The sequence below is a fragment of the Rhipicephalus sanguineus genome, chromosome 8 (genome assembly GCF_013339695.2).
Source record: "Rhipicephalus sanguineus isolate Rsan-2018 chromosome 8, BIME_Rsan_1.4, whole genome shotgun sequence".
NCBI classification, from domain to species: domain Eukaryota; kingdom Metazoa; phylum Arthropoda; class Arachnida; order Ixodida; family Ixodidae; genus Rhipicephalus; species Rhipicephalus sanguineus.
The window spans coordinates 23663955-23689166 of record NC_051183.1 but is presented as its reverse complement, the minus strand read 5'-3'; the positions used below and the strand labels follow the sequence as shown (position 1 = coordinate 23689166).

Sequence of the window (25212 nt, the reverse complement as noted above, 5' to 3'; positions counted from 1 at the left end):
TGGGCCTTGGGAGAACGCGGATGCAAGAGCCCAAGAGTGACTTGGGTTCTGCGATGTGCCTTGGCGGCTCGCAAACTTCTAGGGTCTACAAGCTCCTTGGATCCCCAATCCTTAAACTCTAATAGAGAGCTTGAGAATTGGTGACCCAAGACAGGGGGTCCCCAAGCTGCGTTGGGTAGGTTGCTCTTGCGTTCGGAGGAGAAGCAGAGATTGAGAATTGGGTCATCCGCACGGGGCGCCACACGATGCGGCGGTCGGGCTTGGCCTGACTGTCCAAACGTGGGAGCGGCTCGCTGCGCGCAGAGTCGTGCACCTCAGGACTTTCAATAAAGTTTTGCATTCATCCATCCAATCCAAGCACTCCGTACATATGCTTGACCAGCGAAGCTGAAACGTGTGGCTCCGGTGTTTATCGCTGCGGTAATCCCTACAGTTTATCAAAGACTTTCTCAATTATTCGTTTCTTCTGTCCAGAAATCTTAATTGGTGCGTACCGTCCGCGTGTTCCCTTCTTCATGTTCAGTGGACCAGTGGAGCGTAGTGGGATTTGCCCAATTTCTGTGGCATATGCGAGCTAGGTGTCTTTGCGTGCATAGAACGGACTAATTTTTGTTTTCCCAAGCCGTATACAGCTTCGCTCTAAAATAAGGAGGACGAAAAAAACTGTTCAATTGTTCTGCCTCCGAGTAGATGCAGCCATAGAGTCACGAAATGAGCAAGCATAACGCAACAACAACAACACCAAAGAAGAAGAAGGTGGGAGGCGGGTAGGGGGGGGGGTTGTAGACTTCAGCCAGCGCAACGACAAGCAAATCCGGAAATGCCCCGACCACAGATCAAAAGCCTGAGCCTGAGCGACAAGGAAGCAATCAGGCCCAGAAGTCCGGGGCAATCACGAAGTCATTTCGCGTTGTTTACCCAATCAATGACCGAGAAAGTTTCCAGCTTCGCATTGCCAAGCCGAAAGCACAGGGATTACAACGCTACTGTGTCTCGGAGTTACGCGTCTCTGTTTTGTTCTTTGTATTTCTGTATTTATTGGAGCGGATACTTGCTCTATTGTGTCGATAGGCAGATAGTTGTAACTGCTGCTGGTGGGGGAGACAAGCGGACAGTAAATTGTTTCCAGGTTAGATTGCCATCATTTACATCACCGGGGCTCCACTGCGGAAAGCCTTTGGGCGTCGTCCGGAGTCTTCGGGTTTCTGACCACCTTGTGCACGTTACTCAGAGGTTTCGAAGCTGCAGACACTGAGTTTGCGCAAGTGATTACACTTTTTCTGGTTGTCTGTCTTCGGTCTTGTCGATCGCAGCATGTATTTGATTCATAATAATTTCTGAGGTTTTACATGTCGAAAGTATGATATGCTTATGAGGTACGTCGTAGTTGAGGGCTCCGGAAATTTAGACCACCTGGGGTTCTATGCGACCACCGCGCCGGGATCGAATCAGCGGCCTTCGGGGTCAGCAGCCACCATCACTGTACTACCGCGGCGGCTAACTTGTGCTGAAATGAGCAATTTGTACAACTCCCAAGAGATGATCCGTAGCTCGGTGTGCTGCGAACTAAGGTAGACGCTGTGTTTAAGACTGTGATGTTTGTAGGGTAGAAAGCCGTTTAGTAGCGCCGAAATAAACTCGCTGCATCACCTTTCTCCCGGCCTGTCTGAAAGCACAAATAATGGGACACAACGACGCTGTTGCCAGTCATATAGCGACAGTTGCATGTTGCGCAACTTGTACAATTTCCACAACATGCAAGAACTATAAAAGTTATACAACGAGAGTGCAGTAAGCTAAGAAGACACAATGCTTTTTATATATGTTCTTTAACGCACAAGCAATGCTTGAAAATGGCAGGACGTTGGGCTAGTTCGTGTTGCATAGTCAGCGCTCGTGTTGGCGTTCTGTCTTCGTCCATGTTGTACGCGCTGTTGTTTACTTCAGACGACTAAGCAATGCTTCGCGCAAAGACGCTTTTGCATTACCCCACTCCCTTTTTGTCCTCATTTGAAACGCACCAAGGATTGCCCTCAAGACCAGACATGCGCTCATCAGAAACGTGTGAAATGGTGCTTAAACAGCTATTTATTATACGTGTTCCTTATATTTCCGGAACCTTTTAGCGCTTGTAAGCCAATACTTCAGAAATCAACAAACTAAAGTTGTGTTAAAGTGAATTCAACTATTTCAATCAAGTTGTCCCTCTTTAAATCCTGCGTAAACTTGGGCTTCCTTTTGTCTGCAGGTGCATGGTTTCAGTTGTTGTGGTAATCTACAACATTGCAATCTACACCATTTGACATAGAGAGTTGACACCACTGAGGGGGATGACGAAACCATTGGGCGCGTTAAGTTAAGGAGCTCGAGCGCGCTCTAGCCGGCGGAGTACGCTCTTGTAAACTTAACGCTTAGAAAGCGACTTCCGGTGCGTGATCACGGAGCGCGCTCTACGCGCTCCAACCCTGAGGCGGTGCACGAGAGCGTGCACGTGAGCTCACGCCTGCTACGGCTTCTGGAAAAATGACGTGTTTTCGACTCTCTCTCCTCCGATGAACTGCGTTCTCCTTCCCCACTCGTTCCTACCGCGGAAGCAACGTAGCATTCGCCATGTAACGCTTTCGTGCCCCCGAAAGCAGTCGGCGGAAATCGCCGTTAAGCTAAGCTCCCAAGGCGTCGCACGCGAGCGCGTTCGAGCGTGTTTCTTTGGAGTTCGGAGCGCGCTAACTTAACGCGCCCATTGTGTACTCTGTTTATGCTTGTTATCATAGGCAACACCTAACATTCAAGCACATAAGACAAATGTAGCTACTTTTCTCTTATGTGCTTTAGGTACCGCATATTTTATTTCTTTGTAAACAATAAAAACTGAAAAGTTCTGTTATATTTAAAGCCGGCTGTTCCAGAATATTCGGTCTTAAAACCACACACAACAACAGAAAATGGTAACGAACACTGTCTCCTTGTTTGTCCACAACATGACAAGCAGGAGATACATTTCGCAGTATGACAATCTTAAGTAGGCGACTCTTCTGAGTGCATACCTCCTGCTTTTTGGTTGCACACAACCACTCCTTTTTATATTACCTGTCAGGATGAGGATATTCTAAATTAGTACATATAAAATAAATATTTTCTTTCCTGTTGTCAGTGGAGACCTGGCGACTGGGAAAAAACGAATGTTAACCATAATCTAGCGAGCGTGACTCACCTATCGTAGACACCACAGTGCCGACGAAGTAGAAGGATCCGACAAAGTCCCAACGGGGCCTCTTGTTCGGAAGCAAGTTCCGGGACGAGGCGTTGGCGTGCTCTTCGAGGAGCCTGACCACGTCTTGGGGGTCCACCGTGCCGTTGTACTTGAGCCAAAAGTCTCGCAGGACCTGGTCGTAGCGCTCGCGGGCCTCCACCTCCCAGGGTCCCTCTATGGCTCTGAAGAGTAGGGCGCCTAGGATCATGTACGCGAGTAGCACAACGGCCAGAAGCACGAAACGGGCGTTCTCCTCGCGAAGTCGCAGCAGACGTCGACAACAGCCGCCCTGGCGGCGAGGCAGCTGCCGCTTCATACAGCAGTACGACACCGGTACGTCACCGTCGCAGGTCGTCGCAGGTCTCGGAGGTCTTCCGCCACGGACGGCGTCGTCATGGACGAAAAGCTAAGCCAGCTCTCGTATCCCAACGTATCCCTGGCCATACTTCACACATCGGCGTGTGGTCTTTGAAGCTTTCAAAACCTGTAGCTCAGTAACACGTCTACAGACTAACACGTCTCTAGACTACAGTAACACGTCTCTAGAGTACAGGTCTTCGGAGCCCTCTTGCACGGACGGCGTCATCTACAAAAAACAGAGCTTACCATCATGTGCCCACGTATTCCTGGCCCACACTTTACAAGTCTACGTGTGGTAGTCGAGTCGTGCGAAACCTGTAGTGCAATATCACGTTGCGCTGTTGGACTACAGTTCTTCAGGGACCCCTTAACACGTACGTCGGCATCAACGACAAACTAAATAAGCCATCATGTAACTACGTATTCCTGGCCATAGTTCGCACATCTACGAGTGCTAGTGAATAGTTTATATTCTATAGTTTAACACTACACGTTGCTCGCGCGAATTTGCCTCTTGTTGATCATTTCGCTTCGCTTTTTCGCTCTAGTACGCTGTGAACGTTGACTACACAATAGGAGTCCGTTCGCGTTCATGTAGACTCTGAAATGTTTTGCACTCGGAGGTCTTGAACCGCTCGAGGTAGCAGTATGCAATGTAAACCTGTACAGCACAGCAGAACGTCGTTCACAGTGTTGTCTACTCTGGAATGTGTCACATTCAGTGACCTTGAACCATTCATTGCTTTAGAGCAAGACAGGCGTAGACTACGCAGCAGAAAGAACGTTTGCGCTGCTATGCATTGAAGACAGCTTAAATCACGCCGCACTCTTTAATAGCTAAGTGTTGCAGAACGTGGTAAGCGGACTGCGCGCATCAGCATGTCATTAGAGCGGCTGCCTCACTGCAAAGGTTTTAAAATGAGGACGTTTCGAATTACTTTTAATTCCAAAACACTCAATGACCAAGGTCTCGGTGGAACGAATCACTGGTTGGGTACTACGGTCGAAAGAATGTGCTTCGCAGAAGTTTGGACTATGCACAGCCCTTCTGCCCCTTCAAGGAACAAATATTAATTGATTGAAAGCGCTGTCATATTCATTGCAGCGCTGACGTAGTTGCCATATAGATCGTGATCTAGTTTTCTTCACCTAACCTCCGCCTTGAACCAGTGTTATGCCGGTCATTGTTTTTCTACGATTCTGACAGGAACGTCTCCAGTTGGTGCGTTAAAGCACCTAATCGTCAAAAATAATCAGCGGGCATTTTAAGAAGAAATCGTAGGTTCCATCGTCTAGTCGCGCATATTTAGTAAACCGTTTGCAGACTACTCACGGTTTACAGCTGCTTATCGGGAACGTTTCCCGATTTCTTGTACAGGATTTGATTCAAGTTTGTTATGCTACTCAATTACTGACAAATAACGGTATTTTAGATGTGCCATTATTTCAGCAATTCGAAGTGGAAAACTGCACTACGGATTAGGCCGGTGCATCTCTTACAACGTAGGACCACAGACCATAAGACTTTTCCAAAGCTTGCTTCTTCTTAAGCAAGACCTCGAGATTTCGTGTTTGCAGGTAGAGCTTGGAAATACAGTATTGCTTAGCTCACGAAGATGCGGAAATGTTTTGCTCCTGCTCAGATAATCCTGTTCCGAAGACTCCGTGCGTCTTTGCAAACGCACATGTTGAAACAAAAAAATCTCAAGAAAGTAGAACGTCTTCAGCGAAAGCAACTTCAATCGTTAAGAAAGATTCAATGTATTTCGTTCCCATACCTCTCTTGTCACTTTTGTACGCATGTGTAAACGAACTATGCAACTTTTATTGCAGTGATTTGAAATGATTTTATCCATGAGATTTGGTGTTCATAATTGATGTGCTCACATTAACTAACTACCTAACGAACTAGTTAAGAACGTTAACTGCGCGAGCGAAGTCCACCGGCGATGCTTCGCAACATATTTGAAACTGTTAATTACGAGAACTGAAATCACGTTTCTCTTGTCAAATTATAGAAACGTAACTCACCTTCTAGTAACCTTGATGTACCTAATTGACCTTGATATCTGGAGGTGCCTACGTGACCTTGAAGTATCATTGACCTTGAGGTATCACGTAGGCATTACGCGCCATCACCAACAACTTCAATGAGTAAAGCTATGCATAAACATGAACTGAAGAGAGTATGCTTGACCAAAATGACGGCAAAGTGCAGCGAAGAGCTTTCACTGATGCGATATATTTGCATTCGTAGTTGATGACTTTTCTAATGAGCATGCAGTGGCTGTTTTCCAGAAGAGATTTAAATGTGACAGACAATGCTGACTAGATTACACTTACTAATAAAGGATCGTTTACTAGGTAGTAACAAGCTAGATAGTACTCGACTAAAGATTACTTGAATACAGATTGTAAGATTCTTTTAGAATATTCTGTTGCTAAATTGGTCTTCTGAATCTACCTCAATCTATGCAGAAATATCTGTTCTTTAATGAAGTTGCAACAGCTATCTGCTACGCAAATTCATGCAGCAAATTTAATGATAGACAGCTGCGAGTTTTGTTAAGCACACCTTTCAATATGTATCCACAATGAAGTGCTTAATGTATTGTGCTTTGTGCCTAACGTTGATCTTCGGTTCAAATGCACCTCGTCGCACATATAAATCGAAACTCGATCGCAAGAAGTTATCGGCAGTGTCGATCGTCTTGGAGAGGCAAGCTTCAGACGTGTCTTTTCTGTTGATGTCGATAGTGACAGGAGACGGTTGAGTGAAATGCCATAGCATTAATGTGATTGTCTTTTCACTGCCAGTCCGGCAGTCAATCATCTTCGGTCTGGGGAGGGACTAAAGCGGTCGCCTGGAATATCTCCCTGGGCTATCTGTTGTCTAACCGCGGGAACTGAGACTTCATCAGCATAGGAAGACCTTTCATACACCCGCAGGAGCTATAAGAACCTAGCACTACAAGCTAAACATGTTTTCTACTATTTTTGATTGGCTAACGTACTGAGCTTCAGTGGCAGTGATTCGGCTGCAGTAATTCTGGCCTGGGTCCTTCACTTAAACTAGACATCTCATTTCGTGTTTGCTTATTCGATAGATAACTAATTATGATAAATGAACCAGTGGATGCATCAACAGATGCCATCAAATACGAATTTTCTCATAGCTGTCCACATCAATCGTAGAAAATGTTCGTTCTTCTACGTGTCGTGAAGTTTTCAAAGGTAAGGTACGGTCTTTGTTACTTCAGTAACAAACTTTTAACTTTGAACATAAGCTTTCTTAAGATGGCAATCTACAGCTACTTACAGGTACATCTAATTAAGTTCTTTGGCTCTTCCTATTTGTGCAACTTCCAGGATCTCACGAAATCGCGATCATTGCAGCCCGCAACCTCAATATCAGTTTTTCCGCTCTAAGTGAAGCATACTGAAGCCTCGTGAATTTTTCTCACAGTTTCATTTTGTAACTCAATATGTCAAATAAAATACGTTAGCCGTTTCTTACCACACGCGTCGCATTGAAAGAGCGCACTACCATGCAGGAGCGACGTAGAATGTGTGAGCAACTGCGGAAAAATATTCCAGGACTACTGCTGCGTAAAATCTTGAAAGATGAGCGTGCCTAATCCGTTGTAAGCAGTGTCTTCCGGTAATCTTCCGGCTTTGAATAAAATTACCGGCTTCTGAATGAGCGCGCTTAATCTAATAGAGAACAGTGCACTCCGATAATCTCCCTTCTTCGAGTAAGGTTGCCGGTTTCTGGGTGAAAAACAAACAAACGAAAAACACACTAAGGAAATGACGTCAAGTAGGTAACACCGGGGGTTATCCACACACCACGCTTCAAGGTATCGGACGTATCCTCTTGAAGTCGAATTCACGCGCGAAGCACGCAAGCACCGCACCGTAGACCGCGCACCACCCCACGCACACACACACGCACAGACGGAAGAGACAGCTCTGATACTTGTGACGTCACAGAAGAGGAGAAAAAGAGCGCCGTAACGCGGCTTGTACGCGAGCGTATCCAAACCGTCACGTGGTATGGGGGCGAACGTGGAGCGAAGAGCCACCTCAGTACACGCGCGGCCGCACCACGCAGGGAGCCCAGAGATCAGCTGGTTTGGAGAGGCGGCGCCGCAGCACTGAGAAGGAGGCTCGCAGCGCTTTCCGGTTCCGAACGAGCTTTCCTCGTCTCCTTTACTTATTGGCAGCGGTTTTCCCTTTCCTCCTCGTCCTCTTCCTTATCCTCCTCCTCCGCCCGATGCTGGAGCGCCACCACCGCTTCTAGTACACTCTACCACCGCGCTCGACTTGCGAGCGCGCCGCCATCTATCGTGCGCTTGTTGCACTAACCGACAACGCTATCCCACAACGGTCGTCCACTGCCTAGCAATAGCAATAACGAACCCCAAATGTTTACCAGTTTCAGGAACACTCCTTTGTGTTCCCTTTTCGTCTATTTCATTTACTTTTTTATTTTTTTACCTCAGTGCTGAAGCCAATATGTGAGAGCACATTCTATATATTCCAATAGACTTTTCATTCATTCATTCATTCATTCATTCATTCATTCATTCATTCATTCATTCATTCATTCATTCATTCCAGACTTGGAGTTAATTCCCTTACAGTAAGAAAAAGAAAAGAGTACTCTGACTTTTTGTGAAAACTGATTTGCTATGTATATGACTCCCTTTAAAGAGACACGTGAACTTTTTTGGAGTTAATTATACTCTCGTCGGAGAGTCGTGGAACCCTAACAGAGAGAAAAGTGTCTCCTTAAAGAGAGTCATATGCGTAGCATGTCTGGACGCACCGAAAAGTGTAAGTTACACTTTTTTTCTTTTTTGCTTAGAGCGTACGAAACTGGGCATTTTTTTTTTTTTTTGCCTCAAACCACCTCCTAATGGAACCTACTACTCTCCCACGTGTACATTGCCGCTAACAGATTTTTTTGAATAACGCGTACAAGACTGCTTCATTATGCTCTTTAAATTGGCCTCACTTATTAATTTCAGGTGTGTTTTTACTTTTATACCTCGAGTTTATATTGTTGCGCTTATTGTTGTTATCGCTAAATTCGCGTGTTAAGCTCAACATTTTGCATAAATCTGTCGATTGTTCATATTTCCTTATTATATGAACTGCGCTATAGAGTGTGTGGACAGGAATACAACGCTCAAAACAGGCTGGCCGATGGTTCTATAGGTCGACCTATCTTGGTCAAAGGTGCCTTGTCATCCTTGGCGTGTTAGTTTTTTTAATTTCTTTATTATACTGCAGACCTTGTCGGTCCAAGATATGCCACAAGAGTGCCGCACAAGTGTCGCATACAGAAAGAGAAGGAAAGGAGATGATTTTTAAGGGCTCGTTTTATCTTTGTTAGACACAATATTAATGAGAACTAACAGACAATAACGCCAAGGAAGGTATAGGGGGTGTGATCTGTAGTATTTAGAATATAAATGTGAAGAAAGCAAAGCGGACGAAAAGATGGCTTGCCGCCGGCAGGGACCGAACCTGCGACCTTCGAATAACGCGTCCGATGCTCCTTGGCGTTATTGTCTGTTAGTTCTCATTAATACAGAAAGAGAGGAACACAATCCGAAGAAAACAGTTAAGTGCTGGGTATAGTGTAAACAACGGTGTCGAAGATAACAATGTTCAGCTAACATGCGAGAACACAGAAACCCAATACAAAATCTGCGAACCAATAAGAGTTTACAATAAACGGTGCAGCCCTAATAATTGCGTTGTGCGATTGATAATTTTTTCAAGTACTAATACATTATCTAGAAAAACCCAATATAATTTGATTTATTGAGCAAAATTTTCTATCATTTCACAGTTCACAGCAGATTATGGTAGTTTATTTCAGTACGATATAGATGATTGAAGAACGAAGTATTTGTTAATGTTGTGATTTGTAGGCAGCCGTGTTGTCTTGTTGTGGTTAGTTCTTGAGGAGTGCCTGAGGGGTTCAAAAAGATGCTCTGTTCTGGTTATTTTAAAATGCTCATGATATAAAAGATACAAAAATTAAAAAAAGATCATAAAGATTTAAAAGGTTTAGCTGTTGAAGTCATGACATATGGTGTCGCCGTCGGCACTTTTTGTCTGTAAAACAAGAAACTGGAAACGGAATGAGGAATATAAATACTTTTTCTAATTTTGATATTAGAGGGAGAGAGAGGGACCGGTATAAAAAATTAATCATAGGAGTGACAGGGCTGACTTGAAACTCCGTTCTCGAAAGGATCAGACTTCAAGTCAGCCAAATCTAGTATTGACTTTCTTTGAATTATGTCATACGTGTTTGATACTTATAGACTCTTCACAATTTAATGTCTGATGTGGATATGCTGTGGCATGTCATAATGCCACAGGACCACGACAGCAGGTCCACGACAGGAAGACTGCAGGTCCACGACGCCTGCAGGTCCACGACAGGAAGACTGCACCTGCAAACGTAGCTAAGAACTTTGCCATTATCGGTGGACTGAGAACGAGCTCTTAAGGACGGGAGGATTACTAACAACACAGACAAAAGAACAAGATGACGAGGACAAAAACAATGAAGACACGTAGCTGTCCATATACTATCGCCGCAGTAGGGACTACGATGGGCTGATGACCGAAGCCGTCTTGCTACGCTAGTACCCCGAAGACCCTGGCAAAGCTACACGGATTAATGCCGTTTACATCGACGATGCGCCATTAGCTCAATGAACCTATCACCCTGACTGACCTGACGAGCTAGCTAGCATTGAGACGGGACTCCATGGTATTCAGTACGAGCCTGTCCCCACCGACGCAAACAGAAGAGAGTGCTAACGCTCACAGGTACCTGCCTGCCTATCCAGTCAGCAAGTCCTGAAGCCATCCTCGAGTTCCACTCTCTTGTTTTCGCCAGGGAGAAGACCCGACGCGTTGAGGCCGCCGTGGCCCACTCTCTCCATTATCAAGCGGCGAAACTTGTCACTAGAATAAACCCAGCAGTTATTGTGAGCGTCGCCAGATGTAAACATAAATAGGAAAAAAGTCATTGCAAGTATATTTAGACACTGCAGTTAAACGCCTGGCGTGCCACCTGACAAGCTAGCTACATCAGGCCCACCTCTGGGTTTTGAAGAACGATGCCGAATGTTCCAGTGGTGAATGTTCCAGTGGCGATTGCCCCTGCCCCACACTGTCCTGGCTTTCCAGACGATAGAGACCTCGAACACGATCCATGTAGTCGGTGACAGAGAAGACGAGTTCTGTATGGGCGAAATTGGACGCAATATTTAGCCCGCTAATTTCTGCCAAATGTCACGAGAAAGAAGCGAAACGCGAAAAATACGACGGCACGTAACTTGACACATCAGGCAATGGCTACAAGGCATGCCAGCCTGACAAACTAGCCACAATATGGTCTGCCTTTGTGCTTGAAAACTGCCGTCGAAGCTCGTAACGACGAGCCATCACAATCTGAGTTTCACCGATGGCCGACGTCACAGGCGCGACCACCGTATTCCAGGCAAAGACGATCTAGCCCATTCAGGCGAAAAGACTTGCAACAGCAAGTGAACGGACAGCACAGGGTGGCTCGAACTTTTCTACCGTTCCGTAGCGCAGTTATCAACGGCAGACTGTGCCAACGCCGCCTGGTGACGAAGTTCGAGGCATTCATGTTAAAAAGACAGGGCGTGCAATACGGGCACAAAAGGGAAGTCAAGACACCACAAACGGCGACTAACAACTGAAAAGGCGCGCAGCGGTGCAAAAGACGGTAGACACAAAAACTTATCTGCACATGCCCAGGCAAGAGGCAATACTTATCAATCCGGCACGCTTGGTGTTCTACGTGCGAGACAACTGTTCAGACATTTGATTCCTTCTTTATGCAAGTTCATCGACGGTTGGTGCACGCATGCGCAGCTGCTATTATCGATATGCCAGCTCACAACCATTAGACGCGTTTCTTCATTGCTGTGCCCGTACGGAACTGCGCATTCATCGAATTTCGGCGTGCATTTACACTCTCGACAATGTAAAGACGGATTAGGCAGTGAGCCTCCGGTTAGAGATATCTTATGTTAAATGCGAAATGTAAAACACCAAACTACGTGAGTGTGGGTATGTGTATGATACATCTTGTTCCTAGAAGGCGCAGAAGGCACGGAAAGCGTTATTGAAGTACTTGAAGTCTGCATAGTGAGATACCCCCTGTAGACTTGATGCGCTCCCTCAAGATCGTGTGTGATTCTGTACATCCCTCCCTTTTCTTCTTTCTTTTCTCCCCTTTATCGCTTACCCCCAGTGCAGGGTAGCAAACCGGACGTGCGTGTGGTTAACCTGCCTGCCTTCTCTTGCTTCTCTCTCGCTCTCCACCCCTTTTGATCCTTAGTCTCTCTTTCTCTCTCACAGAGTAGGGTAGCAAACCAATCAGCTCTTTTCCTTCTTTCCTCAGTCTCCTCCTCCCCCTGGGTAATCACTGGCGCCTGTGATGACCAAGACGATGAACGACTGTTTCTATACATTGTCCGTACAATGTGCTTAATTCTCCTCTCCTCATCTATGACTTCACTTCCTCCTCTCCAGTGAAGGGTAGATGACCGGGGATCAGCCTGGTTAAACCTCCTGCCTTTTCCTTACCCCTTTTCTTTCCCTCCCCCTATCTCTCTATTTGAAAGCGTCTCCATGTCCGCCGTGGTGGTACAGTGGTTGCAGTTCTCGGTTGCTCATCCGAAGGTCGCATGTTCGAGCCCGGCCGCGGTGGCTGCATTTCGATGTAGTTGAAATGCTCGAAGCTCCGTGTACCGTGCGATGTCAGTGCACGTGAAAAGAACCCCAGATGTAACTCATTAACGTGAGCGTTTGGACGAGTTGAGAATTCATCTTCAAGAAAAATTTTTTTAACACCGCGAAAAAAAAAAACACGAACGGACGAAGGTAGGCGACACGGACTAGAGATAGAGACCCCAGACGGACAAATTTTCCGGAGACCTTCACTAAGGCGTGCCTCATAATCATATCGTGGTTTTGGCACGTAAAACCCCGGATATTATTAACGCTTGTCCAAGTTAGGTAGGACCGGCGGCGAAATTTCACGCAATATTTCTTTGCGTACTGCCTGCATTGCATTAGACAAATATTAAAAGAACCTCACGTGGACGCCGTAAGCTTGCGTTTACGACATCTTATAGTTCAACGTTCTTTAAAACAATCGTTAAAGTAAAACGGCGCACGTATTTACTCGTCAACAATGACGTCATGCGGCGCCAACGGCTTTACGACGACGGTCTCGTCCGTCCTATATTACCTCGTCAAACACCGTTCTTTGCAAAGCACACCCGTGAATGCTTCTTTGGGCTCGCTAATCTTGCGCACCCATTAACCTTAGCGAGGAGTAGCGTTCACGGAGCCCCAATTCTTGCGCTCGAGAACGCTTATGGCGCCCCCTGTACCGAACATATCGGGGTGGGGCGCTAGAGAATGGGGGGGGGGGGGGGCATATTAGCACGAGGCTTCTGGGTTCGTCGAATTAACGCCTTAAAAAAGTAGGCGCTACACGCCGCGTCATAATGAGTGAGGCGTGAAGGCTTAAAAGCACGTCGTTTTGTTCGCCGTGATGTTGAGATCAAGACATTCCCGTTTCGTTTAAGAGGGGCCGGCCTTGTTATGCGTCCCATCAATCGGTATGACGCAAGCGCTTCGCGCGCCAGTGACGTCAGGGAAATCCATATTTGAGCTGATCGCACTGAACTGATGGCTTGTGCGTAACAGGGCAGCAAAAGAAACTCGAAAAGAAGAGGAACACTGACTGCGTAAAGCGGGATATAAGGAGAAAACGTAAGAGCAGTGCGAAGGGAGACGAGAAGGTGGCAGTTAATAAGAACGGGCGTGTGAATGCATGAGCTTTAAGATTTCAGTTAATGCCCATACCTCGTGGGCACTACTACATTCCTTTTCTTTTCCCAGCCATTTTTAAATACGGACAGTTGAATATTCACTGAGTACACAAAGAGACAGCCAAAAGACCAATGAAATGCAAGGAAGTTAGTCAGGTTGAACGTGACCGCTGTGGGCCCGGATGCTTTTGTCGACAGTTATTGTGTTCATCTGGTATAAAGAGTCCCTGCAACACTTTTCCGAGTAATTATTGAATGGCTTAATTCAAGAAGTTTATTGCCTCATGAATTGACTGCCGCAAAAAAATTTAGCGAGCGGAGTTACAGGGATCTGTCGCACGCTTTAAGCGCTTTCTTTGTCCTTTTGTACCAGCGAGCGCGCTGAAAGCTAACCAGGAGGGCGGAGCGGGTGGGGGTGGGGGGGGGGGGTGTAATGACAGGGTGGCGGGGGGGGGGTGTAATGACAGGGTGGCAATAATCTAGATCCGTTTGTGAGCGCGCGTCAAGATTGTTTGTTTGTTTTGCCTTCTGTTCTATGGCACGTACCCACTCTGGGGGATGGGCCAAGAATATGTAGTTGAAGCTTAAAATCTTATTCGAAGAATGTAAAATGGTAAAAATAAGTAAGAGTAGAAGTGGCAATAATAAATAGGACATCAAATTAAGACTTCAAAACTTTTGCTATTGAGCTCGTATTCTAGACAGCCGTATTAACCTGATCAGAACAATTTTGATGAGATTAGATATATTTAACCGCATTTTATAAAGATATTTTTAAAGACAAGATTAGCATTTAGATTAGACAAGATCTTTAGCATTTTCTTTTCTTTTTTTTTGAACGCGTGGCTTGCTTTCAGTGTGATCGCGGGCGAGCCGGTGGGCACGTCGCGCCTTCCCGCGGCGCCTGCGGTACCATGCAGCTCACGATGCTCAGGTCAGTCAGTGGCCGCAGACTTTGGGTTTACGGCGTGTCTATTGCATCATTTGTCGGGAGAAGAGGGAAAGATTTCTAGCTGACGTTGAGAATTATTTGTGAATTGAAGGCCGCGCGCTGCGTTATAATCTTTGGATCACATGTTCTCAAGAGCATCGATTACCGATCGGCAGCATTTTCTGACCATGCTGAAAAAGTGTTGCAGCCCTTTAAAGGGCCCCTAACTACTCCTAGTCCAAAGAGGAGAGAGTTGGTTCTTTCTCGCATTCACTACCCTTTCTAGAGTCGCTACGTCCTCCTCGTCGCTTATTTCTTCGTAAAACACGTGGACAGTGACAGCACTAAACGTTCAGCCTATCAAGATTTCGCGCTTTTCGGTTACACGCTGTTATCTCCGCGTGCGCAGTCGAAAAATGCACAAAACGAAGTGAAATTAATTGATTCCACACGATAGTCATGCTAGACAAGGCACAACGGGCGTGACAAAGCCGGGTATTGACAATTTTCAACTGATATCTCTCGTATATGGATGAATGGAATGCTTATATCCTCATGACGTCGCGTGAACAGACTGTTGGCGTCTTCAATTGTGCAAAAAATGCTGGAAACGCCAGGGGAGAATAACGCGTTCGTTCTTTCTATTTTAAGGGGTCGAATTATCCGGATGTTTGTACACACCAGACCATATCCTCTCATTCCTGCGATGGTTAGCAATCCTGAGCCTCACGGACATAAACAGTGTCCTCGTAGACCTAACCCATAGTTTGCAGTAGACATGATGGGTGTGTCATTATTTCAGCCGTAATTTGCTTTGCAAATGACCTGCCCCTCTAGGAAAGATGAAGCCTAAAAAAATGAAAATAAAGTTGAGTGGACCACTGAACAGATAGCAATCTTGTTCCAACTGGAATGCATATGTGTCCTCTACGTTGGCGTAGTCTTGTTCTTCCGAGGCAGGAACCCACTTGAGATATACCACTGTGTTTCCGCTGCGACAGAAGCAGGTAGCAATCGTGCCAGTTCCCGCATCCCATTTCCCATGTGGGGCCAGCTGCTTAGAATGCGTGTTTGTTCTTTCATTCTATACTATGCACCGACTTCGAATAGAAAATACAAAAAACAATAGACTAACTAGAAAAGTGAAGAATACAAAAATGGGAGGACGGGATAACTTCGTGCAAAGATATGGAACCCTGATGGAATGCAGGCTTTCCTTATTTATTCGGGTAGGCCATCCGGAGATATGACTAAAGAAAAAGATATATATGAATGGAGCTTGACATCGTACAGGAGCCTCAGTATATCTTTGTAGACTGAGTTAGGTTGCTGGCAATAAACCTCCTTGGTTGCTGGGTTGACATTACTCTACTAGCAGAAAAGCAAGAAAGAGGAGCAAGAAACCATTTATATCTGCTTCCCCTGGGTATAAGAACATCTCCAGTGAATACACTTACGCACCCCTCGAGGCATGTTTAACTTTCGGAATAAATAAAAAAAAAGGAGGTGTGCTTTTTTGTCTTCTTGCATCTGTGTGCGCCGTACTGCATTTCTTACACAGCGTGTTAGGCTGTGGCAGCTACGCGAGGAGTTCGCGCGAGACAAACATAACGCCGCACGTTTCGTGGCCAGCGTTCGTACTTACGAATGCTCGCATAGTTGGTGCAGCTTCCAGTTGGCGTAGCTTTAAAGCAAAGAGAAAATTTGCCAAGATGACAGCATTATACGCCTCTCACTACAGGATAAAAAATAGTACGTGTTACTATTTTCAGTGACTCCTGGCTTGGCACGCATATGACTCTCTTTAAAGAGACACGTTCACTCTCTTTTTTGGGTCTCATGACTCTCGACGAGAGTATAATGATGTTCTACGAGAGTTCCCGTGTATCTTTAAAGACAGTCGTATACGTGGTCAGTCGGGACTCAAAAAAAAAGAAGAGTCAGAGCAGTCTCTTTTTTTTCGTTGGGGGGCGTGCGAACGTGATCTTGAGCGAAGAGCCGGCGTGTGCTACGAAAAGTGCCATGCCCACCCACGCGCCTGGTGACTCGAGGCGCGCGATCTGTGCATTCCCTCTTTCTTTGCGGCGTTAGCGTGACTAAACAAACTCACAGGGTACCTTATGCATTCCCCTAAAACAACTCGAAGGCGAAAGCCATTTTCTGATTATGTTCAGTCGATATACTGATTCTCTCCAGCCCCCTTCCGGAAGCTTTCTGCGCCTAACGTGGTTTTTCACGGCCTCGAGGATTGGAGGAATTGCAAGCTATGTGCACCTCCCTTGGCTCTGCACTTCCTCCTTGATTGGTCCACCTTTGACCAAGCGACAATGTCATGTGATGGCGTTCTCATGTGACGTCATTTTACGTGGTCTCCTAGTGACGCCATTGCAACGTCACAAATTTTGGAGATCTTTCACGTCATGATGACGTCCTATGGTGATGTCATCACATGATGATGACTTTCGGCATCAATCATGTTGAAACTGCCTATGCGGGACGCCGCCGATGCGGTACGCCGGTCAATTTTCACGTTTCGTGCGGCACCTAAGGCTTTCGCCGTAAACTGAAATGCCGTAATGGCAGGTAGCGCAATTATTCTGCATCAACACAAGCGAAGTCGACCATCCACAATCGCTTACATTTATAGGTAAAAATCAATGAAAACAAATTAAGAAAGGGAGACCACGTGCCCAGCTAATCACACCACTTAGCCATTACCATCCTGCACAGTTTCTAGGCAATTATTTTCCTTTCTCGTAAGCAAAGTATACGGCGCGGTCAAACGTACTAAGTCCTCCCGTTGCGTTGCGCCAGCCTCCGCTGTGATCTATCTATCTATCTATCTATCTATCTATCTATCTATCTATCTATCTATCTATCTATCTATCTATCTATCTATCTATCTATCTATCTATCTATCTATCTATCTATCTATCTATCTATCTATCTATCTATCTATCTATCTATCTATCTATCTATCTATCTATCTATCTATCTATCTATCTATCTATCTATCTATCTATCTATCTATCTATCTATCTATCTATCTATCTATCTATCTATCTATCTATCTATCTATCTATCTATCTATCTATCTATCTATCTATCTATCTATCTATCTATCTCGCATACTGGACACACACTCGCTGGGGTTTATGCATGAGCAGGGATCATACATTGATCGCAGACAAAAAGACAGGACATGGCGTTTCACGAGCATCTCCTGGTAAAAAATTCCGAAGTTCAATTGTTGAAGGGGAATAACTGTGTTTGCACTTGTCTGTTATCGCTTGAAATGTTAAAACGGCTTAGTTTGTGAGAGCCACGAGTACTGGAAGGATCGGGAAGGAAGGAGCAAGGCGTGACGAATTAATGAGACAGTGCAGAAACCTTAAACATTGCATGTGGCGACGGGCTGACAGATGGGTAAGGTTAAGACAACAGGTTACAGAAGGTGAAATGTACACGTGGGGAAGACTGCTCCGTCTTGCTACTATCATGATTAATAATAACAGCTGGGGTTTAACGTCCCAAAACGATGATATGATTATGAGGCACGCCACAGTGGAGGGCTCCAGAAATTAAGACCACCAAGGGTTCTTTAACCTGCACCGAAATCTAAGTACACGGGCCTCAAGCATTTTTACCTCCAACAGAAATGCAGCCGCCGGGGCCGGGATTCGATCCCGCGACCTTCGGATGAGCAGTCGAGCACCATAACCACTGAATAACCGTAGCGGGTCGCACTACTATCATCTATCAGGTGTACAGAGTAGCAATAATTGCTGGGGCTTTAAGGCACGCCGTAGTGCCGGACTCCGGGTTAATTTGGCCCATCTGTTTTACAGCGAAAGCTGTTATGAGATCACTTCAGCGGCCGTTTTTGGCACCGTAGTTGTCCGCCACCGCCGCCGGCGTCCGTAACCACTATCGCTCGAAATAATAAAAAAAAGAAATAAGAAATTCCAGGACGGAAGGAAGTTCGAACCTGGGCCCTCTGCGTGGGAGCCCAGTATTCAACCTCTGAGCCATGCCGGTGCTTGAAACTTCTTTGCAAACAAGCCCACAGAGGCTTCATATCGGGAAGGAACCACATTAACATATGTAATATAGCGTGGTAGAAGAGTAAAATAAGCACCAAGCGTTGCACAACTCGAATTCTGTAACAAGGCATCACACAATGCGAATTGCGCAACGAGTAGGTTGTTGCATGCTTCCAACCTGTTACAAAGGGCTCCGCCATAATTCTTCATCGTCATCAGGCACAACATCAGCGAAGTGCGCATAATGCCTTACACGCGTTTAGCAGGTACCACGGGTCTCCGTAGAATGACGAAAAATGGCATAGTGCCTGCTTCCCTACTTCTCAAAAATTACAATGATTTATAGCTTAATGGGTTCCTCGCAAGTGCACTTCTATTGGTTGCCAAGGAAGCCCATAAGCGCATGATCCATTTCCTCGGGGTCTCAATAAAGTTCTTTGCCGCCCCCCCCTCTCTCTCTCTCCCACGTCAACGTATCTTATGCAGCATGGCGGGAGAGGGAAATAGCGACCGGGCGTCACCCAATACAAATTACATAACTGGTGGGCCGTTTAAAGCTTCCAACCCATTACAAAGGGCTGAGCCATAATTCTTCATCGTATACACCCCACACATACTAGACAAATGGCAGCAAGCTACCCGACCTTCGAGTGAAAATATTTCTACGCGATGCACACACTGTCAGAGGCTGTGCCGAGCAGATTTAGAACATCTCATTTGGACATGCGCAGCTTTCTCAAAAGGCAGACGCCACATTGAACACCTGCTGCACGCCGACATGACAGCTCTGCGTAACTTAACACAGTCGGACCATGAAGCCCAAAAAGCTCTCGCAACATACGGTAGTCAAAGAGGCCTGTTTCGAGTGGTGTAGGAGAGGTCGACTGATTCGTGCGAGGACGTGACGTGAAGATGCTCATCACCCTTTAATCCCCTTACCCATTTCCCACCTTATCCCCAACAGCGACCAAGAGTCGTCCTTTTATTTCAATAAAGGTCACATTCATTCATTCATCGTCATCAGTCGTAGCGTCAACAAAGTGCACATAATGCCTTAAAGACGTGTAGCTGGTACCTCGCTTCTCCGCAGAATGGCGAATAATGGCTTAGTAGGTGCACACCAGCTTCACAAAAAGTGTGATTTATGGCGTAGTGGGTACCTTGCTAGTGTACTTGTATTGGTAGACCCAAGAGAGCTTACAACGAGCTCTAGAAACGCCGCTCTTCAAGCTTTCACTGTGACTGTGCTGCGGTTTCAGCGCAGGCCTAGCGTTTTTTTTAACGAGCACCTATATCCAAGCACACGGGTGTTCTTTGCATTTCGCTGCCATTCAAATGCGGCTGGCATCGCCGGGAATCGAACGCGCGCCCTCGAGGTCAGCGCCGCGACACCTTACATGCTAAGCAAAATAATTTGCGCAAACAAACCACATCCATGGCTGTGAACAGCAATGTGCCCCCTTTTTTATTTATTTATTGCCGTACCGCCAAGTGTCCTTCCCCACGTTTCCAGCCGTTACTCGTTTGTATACTTTTTTTATTGGTACTCGTTTGTATACCGGTGTAGAAAATTTGCTCCACCATTATGATATCTTTCTTTACTTTCAGGAATGACTTGAAGAAAGCAACTGTACGCGAGAAGTGGATTTAGAGAAACATAATGAAAAATAAAAAAAGCTTGCGGCTTCTGGATTCAAACAAAGAGAAATCACCGTTAGGCAAGTTTTCTGCCATTACTCGGTCGTATATCACTGCAGAAAATTTGCGCTACCTGTGAATATGGCATGGTTTTTTTTTAACTTCCTTAAGACAGTGAGCACGATGAAGCTATCGTGGTTAACCTATGGATACATTCTACATGCAACGCACCAGAAGATAGCATCGGTTCGCTTGCGTGTCGCCGTGGCTCGGGGAGAGAAACGTCACTGAAAATTTTATTTTTAAGTTCGGCCTTAAATAAAGTGTTCCACGTTTCGAAGAAAACGAAATGCCAAAGGCCCGGGTACTTAGATTTAAGTGCACGTTAAGCAACCACCCCCGGTGGTCGAGATTTCCGGAGCCCTCCGTTACGGCGGCCCTCATAATCATATCTTGGTTTCGGGACGTAAAACGCCAACAAGTATTATTATTATTATTATTATTATTATTATTATTATTATTATTATTATTATTATTATTATTTCTTTATTGTTTTTTTTGCCTGCGCCTGCACAAAAACCTCACGGCTGTGCCTGGGCACGTTAAATAAATGATTGATTGATTGATTGATTGATTGATTGATTGATTAATTACGGCATCTACACACGAGAAGTGGATTTGGGCCAAGATTAAAGAAGCTTTCGGCTTCTGGATGCAGAGAAAAGGAAAACAGGTCGACGCAGCTATGCTCACGAAGAACAGCAATATAACCATTGTCCTGCGGCGACCTCCACGCTTGCATACGCGCTCATTCATGCGGTCCAAAGAAAAATGGCGCTAGCCATTCCCGCCATTGTCACTGGAGAACACACATCGCCAACGATGTGCGTCGCGCTCTCAACTCACATTCGTCACATTGTTCGCTTCGTTATAAGCGGTGCTTTTTCATCCCTACTTCTCGCACGTCTTTACCTGGCTTTGTTATCATTAAATTAACTCCGTCCAGTTGGAGGAGCCAGGAAAAAGTAAGACATTTCCCCTTGTGACTTTTCGGGAATATGACTTCTCTTTTACGCTGTCTTTTGTGGCTTTTTTTATACAATTTTTTTAGCTGTTTACATCGGCTAAGCTGTTTCATTTCTGAAGTATTATGCGGAACGTTTCTGGGATGGCCTCACTCACAATTGCGCGCCGTTATTGTACGAGATCACAACTGCAATAAAGAGCACCGCGCTGTCTACTTGAATTCGTTGTTTCGGTCATTTCGTTATCAACGAAGTATTAGGAGAGGAGCGCCCTCTGCTTTTCGTTGCGCCGGGTAGTTGAGCGTGGAAACTGTTCGGAAGTTTGTTCTGATGTTTTGCCCTTTCGCCGCCATCTTTTAAGTTGTCTTTTTACTAATAAAACGCTTGTTTTTTAGTTATCCCGAGGTCGATGAGGTGGCCCATTTCTTGGAGTAGACACCGAACCCCACGCAATTTCTATTTTTCACAAACGTTAACTGTTTCCTTCATTTTATTCTTCAGGTATCTTATACATTAAAAGTAACAGAGTGAATTCCAAGAGAAGGCAAACGCGCGAGGGGGAGATAAAAAGTCAGGTGGACAGATAAGATTAAGAAGTTTGCGGGGATAACGTGGCAGCAGTGAGCACAGATCCGGGCTGATTGGCGAAACATGGAAGAGGTCTTTTTCCCTGCAGTGAGCCCAGTTAAGTTGATGATGATTATGATACTTGTACACAGTGTTTTTCGGAAGAGTTCGATAATATTTGCGGGCTGTTGTCCAATGGGGATAGGCAGCCTAGAAACTGCATCCCGCTCCGAAATCCAATTCATTGTTTCGCTCATTTCTTGATGAGCGGAGCTCTTCTTTCTTACGATGTCATTCCTTCTTTCCATCCACATTTATGTCTTTCCGTTTATGCTCCCTTATTGAAGTCAAACCAGGTCTAGGAAGCGAGAAAGCACTTCCCCTCTTATCTTTTCACTAAGGTGACTTCCGTTCTTTTTTCTTTTTTTCCCCCAGGGATTGGGGGAGGGAGGGGGAAGGGTTGGCTTTCATTTTCTTGCAGCTTTGTAACGGGTTATATTTTTAGCACGTTACATTCGTATCCAGTATTTAATCCCTCAAATGTTAAATAACATGTTTCTAGAAGCACCATGGTACGATTTTTTCAATTATTATTGTTTTATTTCTGTCGTAGATATGCCGAAAGACGTAAACAGGCTTTCGGAATATTTTTATCTGACTGCTTGCATTGTTTGACTTAACACTTCATTTACCTTCTTAAAATGCACGCTGAGGGCTTACCTGTGAAGCATCATAGAAAGGATGAGCTGAAATAATAAACTTACAACAATACAAGGTGTTTCTATTATTTTTTCAGTTATATGAAAGACTGTTATAGTTTTATTTATTGTAGCTCATTCGGGCAAGATGACGGACATAATGTTTTAGGGTGCGGTAGCTCGTTTCAAAAGTTGTGACATCCCACCTCCCTGACGACGTTTTGCGTAAATGTAGCCACCGTGAGGACGTAGAATAAATTACAGAAAAAAATCGTCGTTTGTTTTAAAGCAACCTAATATGGGGGCACGTCGCTTTTCATGCCGAGGAACAAGACAAAAAAAATAAGTGAGCAGTCATTGTCGCATCGTGAAAATAGAGGCGAGAGAAGCTTGGCGTGTCCGTGCCTTATGTGCGCTTTCTTTCTTTCTTTCTTTCTTTCTTTCTTTCTTTCTTTCTTTCTTTCTTTCTTTCTTTCTTTCTTTCTTTCTTTCTTTCTTTCTTTCTTTCTTTCTTTCTTTCTTTCTTTCTATGGCATTCCGTAATGCTCCCTCCTAACTGTTTCACTCCTCCAAGCCGGATATTGGACCTTCATTCGCGTGCTTAGAAGCGCAACACTTCAGTTGCTGCATGCAACAACGACGGTCATGCGTTCATATCCAGGCGACATTGAAATGTGTCAAGTGACTTGACGAAAGATAAGCTTTCAATATCAGAAGCGGCGGATCGCCGACAAGCCCGCGATCGAGAGAACATCAATTATTGGAAAACGCAGCATACAAATATGCACCTGACCGGCACACCTTCGAGGGCCGCATTTCTGTAAATTATTATTATTATTATTATTATTATTATTATTATTATTATTATTATTATTATTATTATTATTATTATTATTAGTAGTAGTAGTAGTAGTAGTAGTAGTTGTAGTAGTAGTAGTAGTAGTACTATAATATTGTTATTATTATAATTATTAGGGCATTCGCCCGCGGGTTTGTTGCGTACGATGCCGCCGCCGAATTGTGTTAGTTATAACGCCTAGCTTGAAATAATTCCCCGACGACTAGGATACGCCGTTATGCAAATTCTGGGCGCCGCTTCGTGTTGGGGCAACGCCAACTGCGTTTGAAGTTTTGGCTATGCGCAGTTGTAGCAATGTAACATTCGTTAAATATTGCTGCTGGAACTGTCTGCGCTCGAGTACTACGCACATCACTCTGTGCATTGCAGGAATCGCGAACCAAGCGAAACGCCGACAGTTCAGTTACGATAAGCGAAGCCAGCCGCAGTGCACGTATCAGCTCTGCATGCGCCCGAGCTCCGACCTAGGGTCCAGCGCGCGTGACGGAGGATAACAATAAATGATAGGGTTTAACGTCCCAAAACCACGACATGATTATGAGGGACGCCGTAGTAGAGGACTCCGGAAATTTCGACCACCTGGGTTTCTTCAACGTGCACCTAAATCTAAGCACACGGGCCTCAAGCATTTCTGCGACCATCGAAAATGCGGCCGCCGCGGCCAGGATCGAACCCGCGACCTTGGGGACAGCAGTCGAGCACCATAACCACTGCACCACTGTGGTGGGTCCGTCACGGAGGAAGAAAGCGAGGTTAGAGGCCAGTGGCTCGTGATATAGACAGACTCTGCGTTCGCTCTCTTTCGTCCTCGTTCGCTCTATTGGTTACACCGCCGACGCCAACTGGCGACACCGCTGAACGCAGCAACGGGCGGCTAAGAGCTGCTCTATATAGGAAAAGACGCTGTGCTTGAAGAAACAGAAAAAGGAAATGGATTTGTGAAAGAGGTAAAAAAAAAGATAGAAAAAAAAGAGGGAAGTTTAAAGGTAGCCAGCGTGAAATCAATAAACCTCTTCTTTTTAAAATTCCACGCTTGCCCGCTTTTACCGAAAGAGGGGGCTCTCTCCGAGGGTAAAGAATGATCGGGTCTTTTGAACAAGTGAGGCGTTAAGCGGCTCTTTCGAGGGCGCACATTGTGTTTCGAGCCCTCGCAGTTTTCTCGCGGTCAAGTCGTATAAAAATCACTCCACATCCCCAATACACGGTTATTTCAAAAGTCGCCGAACTCACCGTATTGAAGCTGTTTTGCCTTGTTCCACTATAGAGACTACTTCACTCCCTCTGACCCGTGATGGCGTATTCTATAGAGTCACGGCCGCTACATAAAAAAAAAAAAAACAGGTTTTTTATGTAGCGGCCGTGATAGTCTTCATAGTTTTCATCGTTCTATGTCTGTGCGCATGTGTGTGCGTGCGTGCGCGCACTTTCGTGTCCGTATATGCGTGTCAGTCTGTTGCGTGTCTAAAGCTTTGCGTTTATCACTTCGCTGAAATGCCCCCACCTTCTTATATGAGTGAGTGAGCGAGGGAATGAGATTGGGTGAGTTAGCAAGACTGAGCGAGTGAACGAGCGAGATGGAGCAAGCAAGTGCGTGATTGGCTGAGTGAGTGAAGTTAGTGAAAGAATGAGATAAAGGGAGCAAATCAGCGAGTGACAAGAGAGCGAGAGAGTGACTGAGCGAAAGAATTGGTGACTGAGTGAGTGCGTGTACGAGTGGATCATTGTGTGAGTTAGTGAATGAGCAAGAGAGTGCGTGATTGGGTGAGCGATTGAGCGGATGAGAGTGAGTGAGTGAGTGAGTGAGTGAGTGAGTGAGTGAGTGAGTGAGTGAGTGAGTGAGTGAGTGAGTGAGTGAGTGAGTGAGTGAGTGAGTGAGCGAATGAGAGGGATTGAACAAATCAGCTAGAGACAGTGAGATAGAGAGAGATTGAGC

The 25212-nt window shown here is 45.6% G+C and overlaps 2 protein-coding genes across 2 annotated transcripts in view; one reads left to right on the top strand and one right to left on the bottom strand.

Annotated features, from left to right (window-relative positions):
• The window catches only part of LOC119401554 (potassium channel subfamily K member 12), a 128009-nt gene extending 120108 nt beyond the window's left edge, over positions 1-7901 (bottom strand). Inside the window, exon 1 of the mRNA XM_037668450.2 lies at positions 3212-7901. Within this exon, the coding sequence (XP_037524378.1) occupies positions 3212-3566 (355 nt within the window). The 5' untranslated portion in view covers positions 3567-7901. The remainder of the gene's footprint in view (positions 1-3211) is intronic.
• The window catches only part of LOC119401555 (tryptophan--tRNA ligase, cytoplasmic), a 434281-nt gene that overhangs the window by 300131 nt on the left and 108938 nt on the right, over positions 1-25212 (top strand). The gene's annotated exons all lie outside the window — the stretch shown is intronic.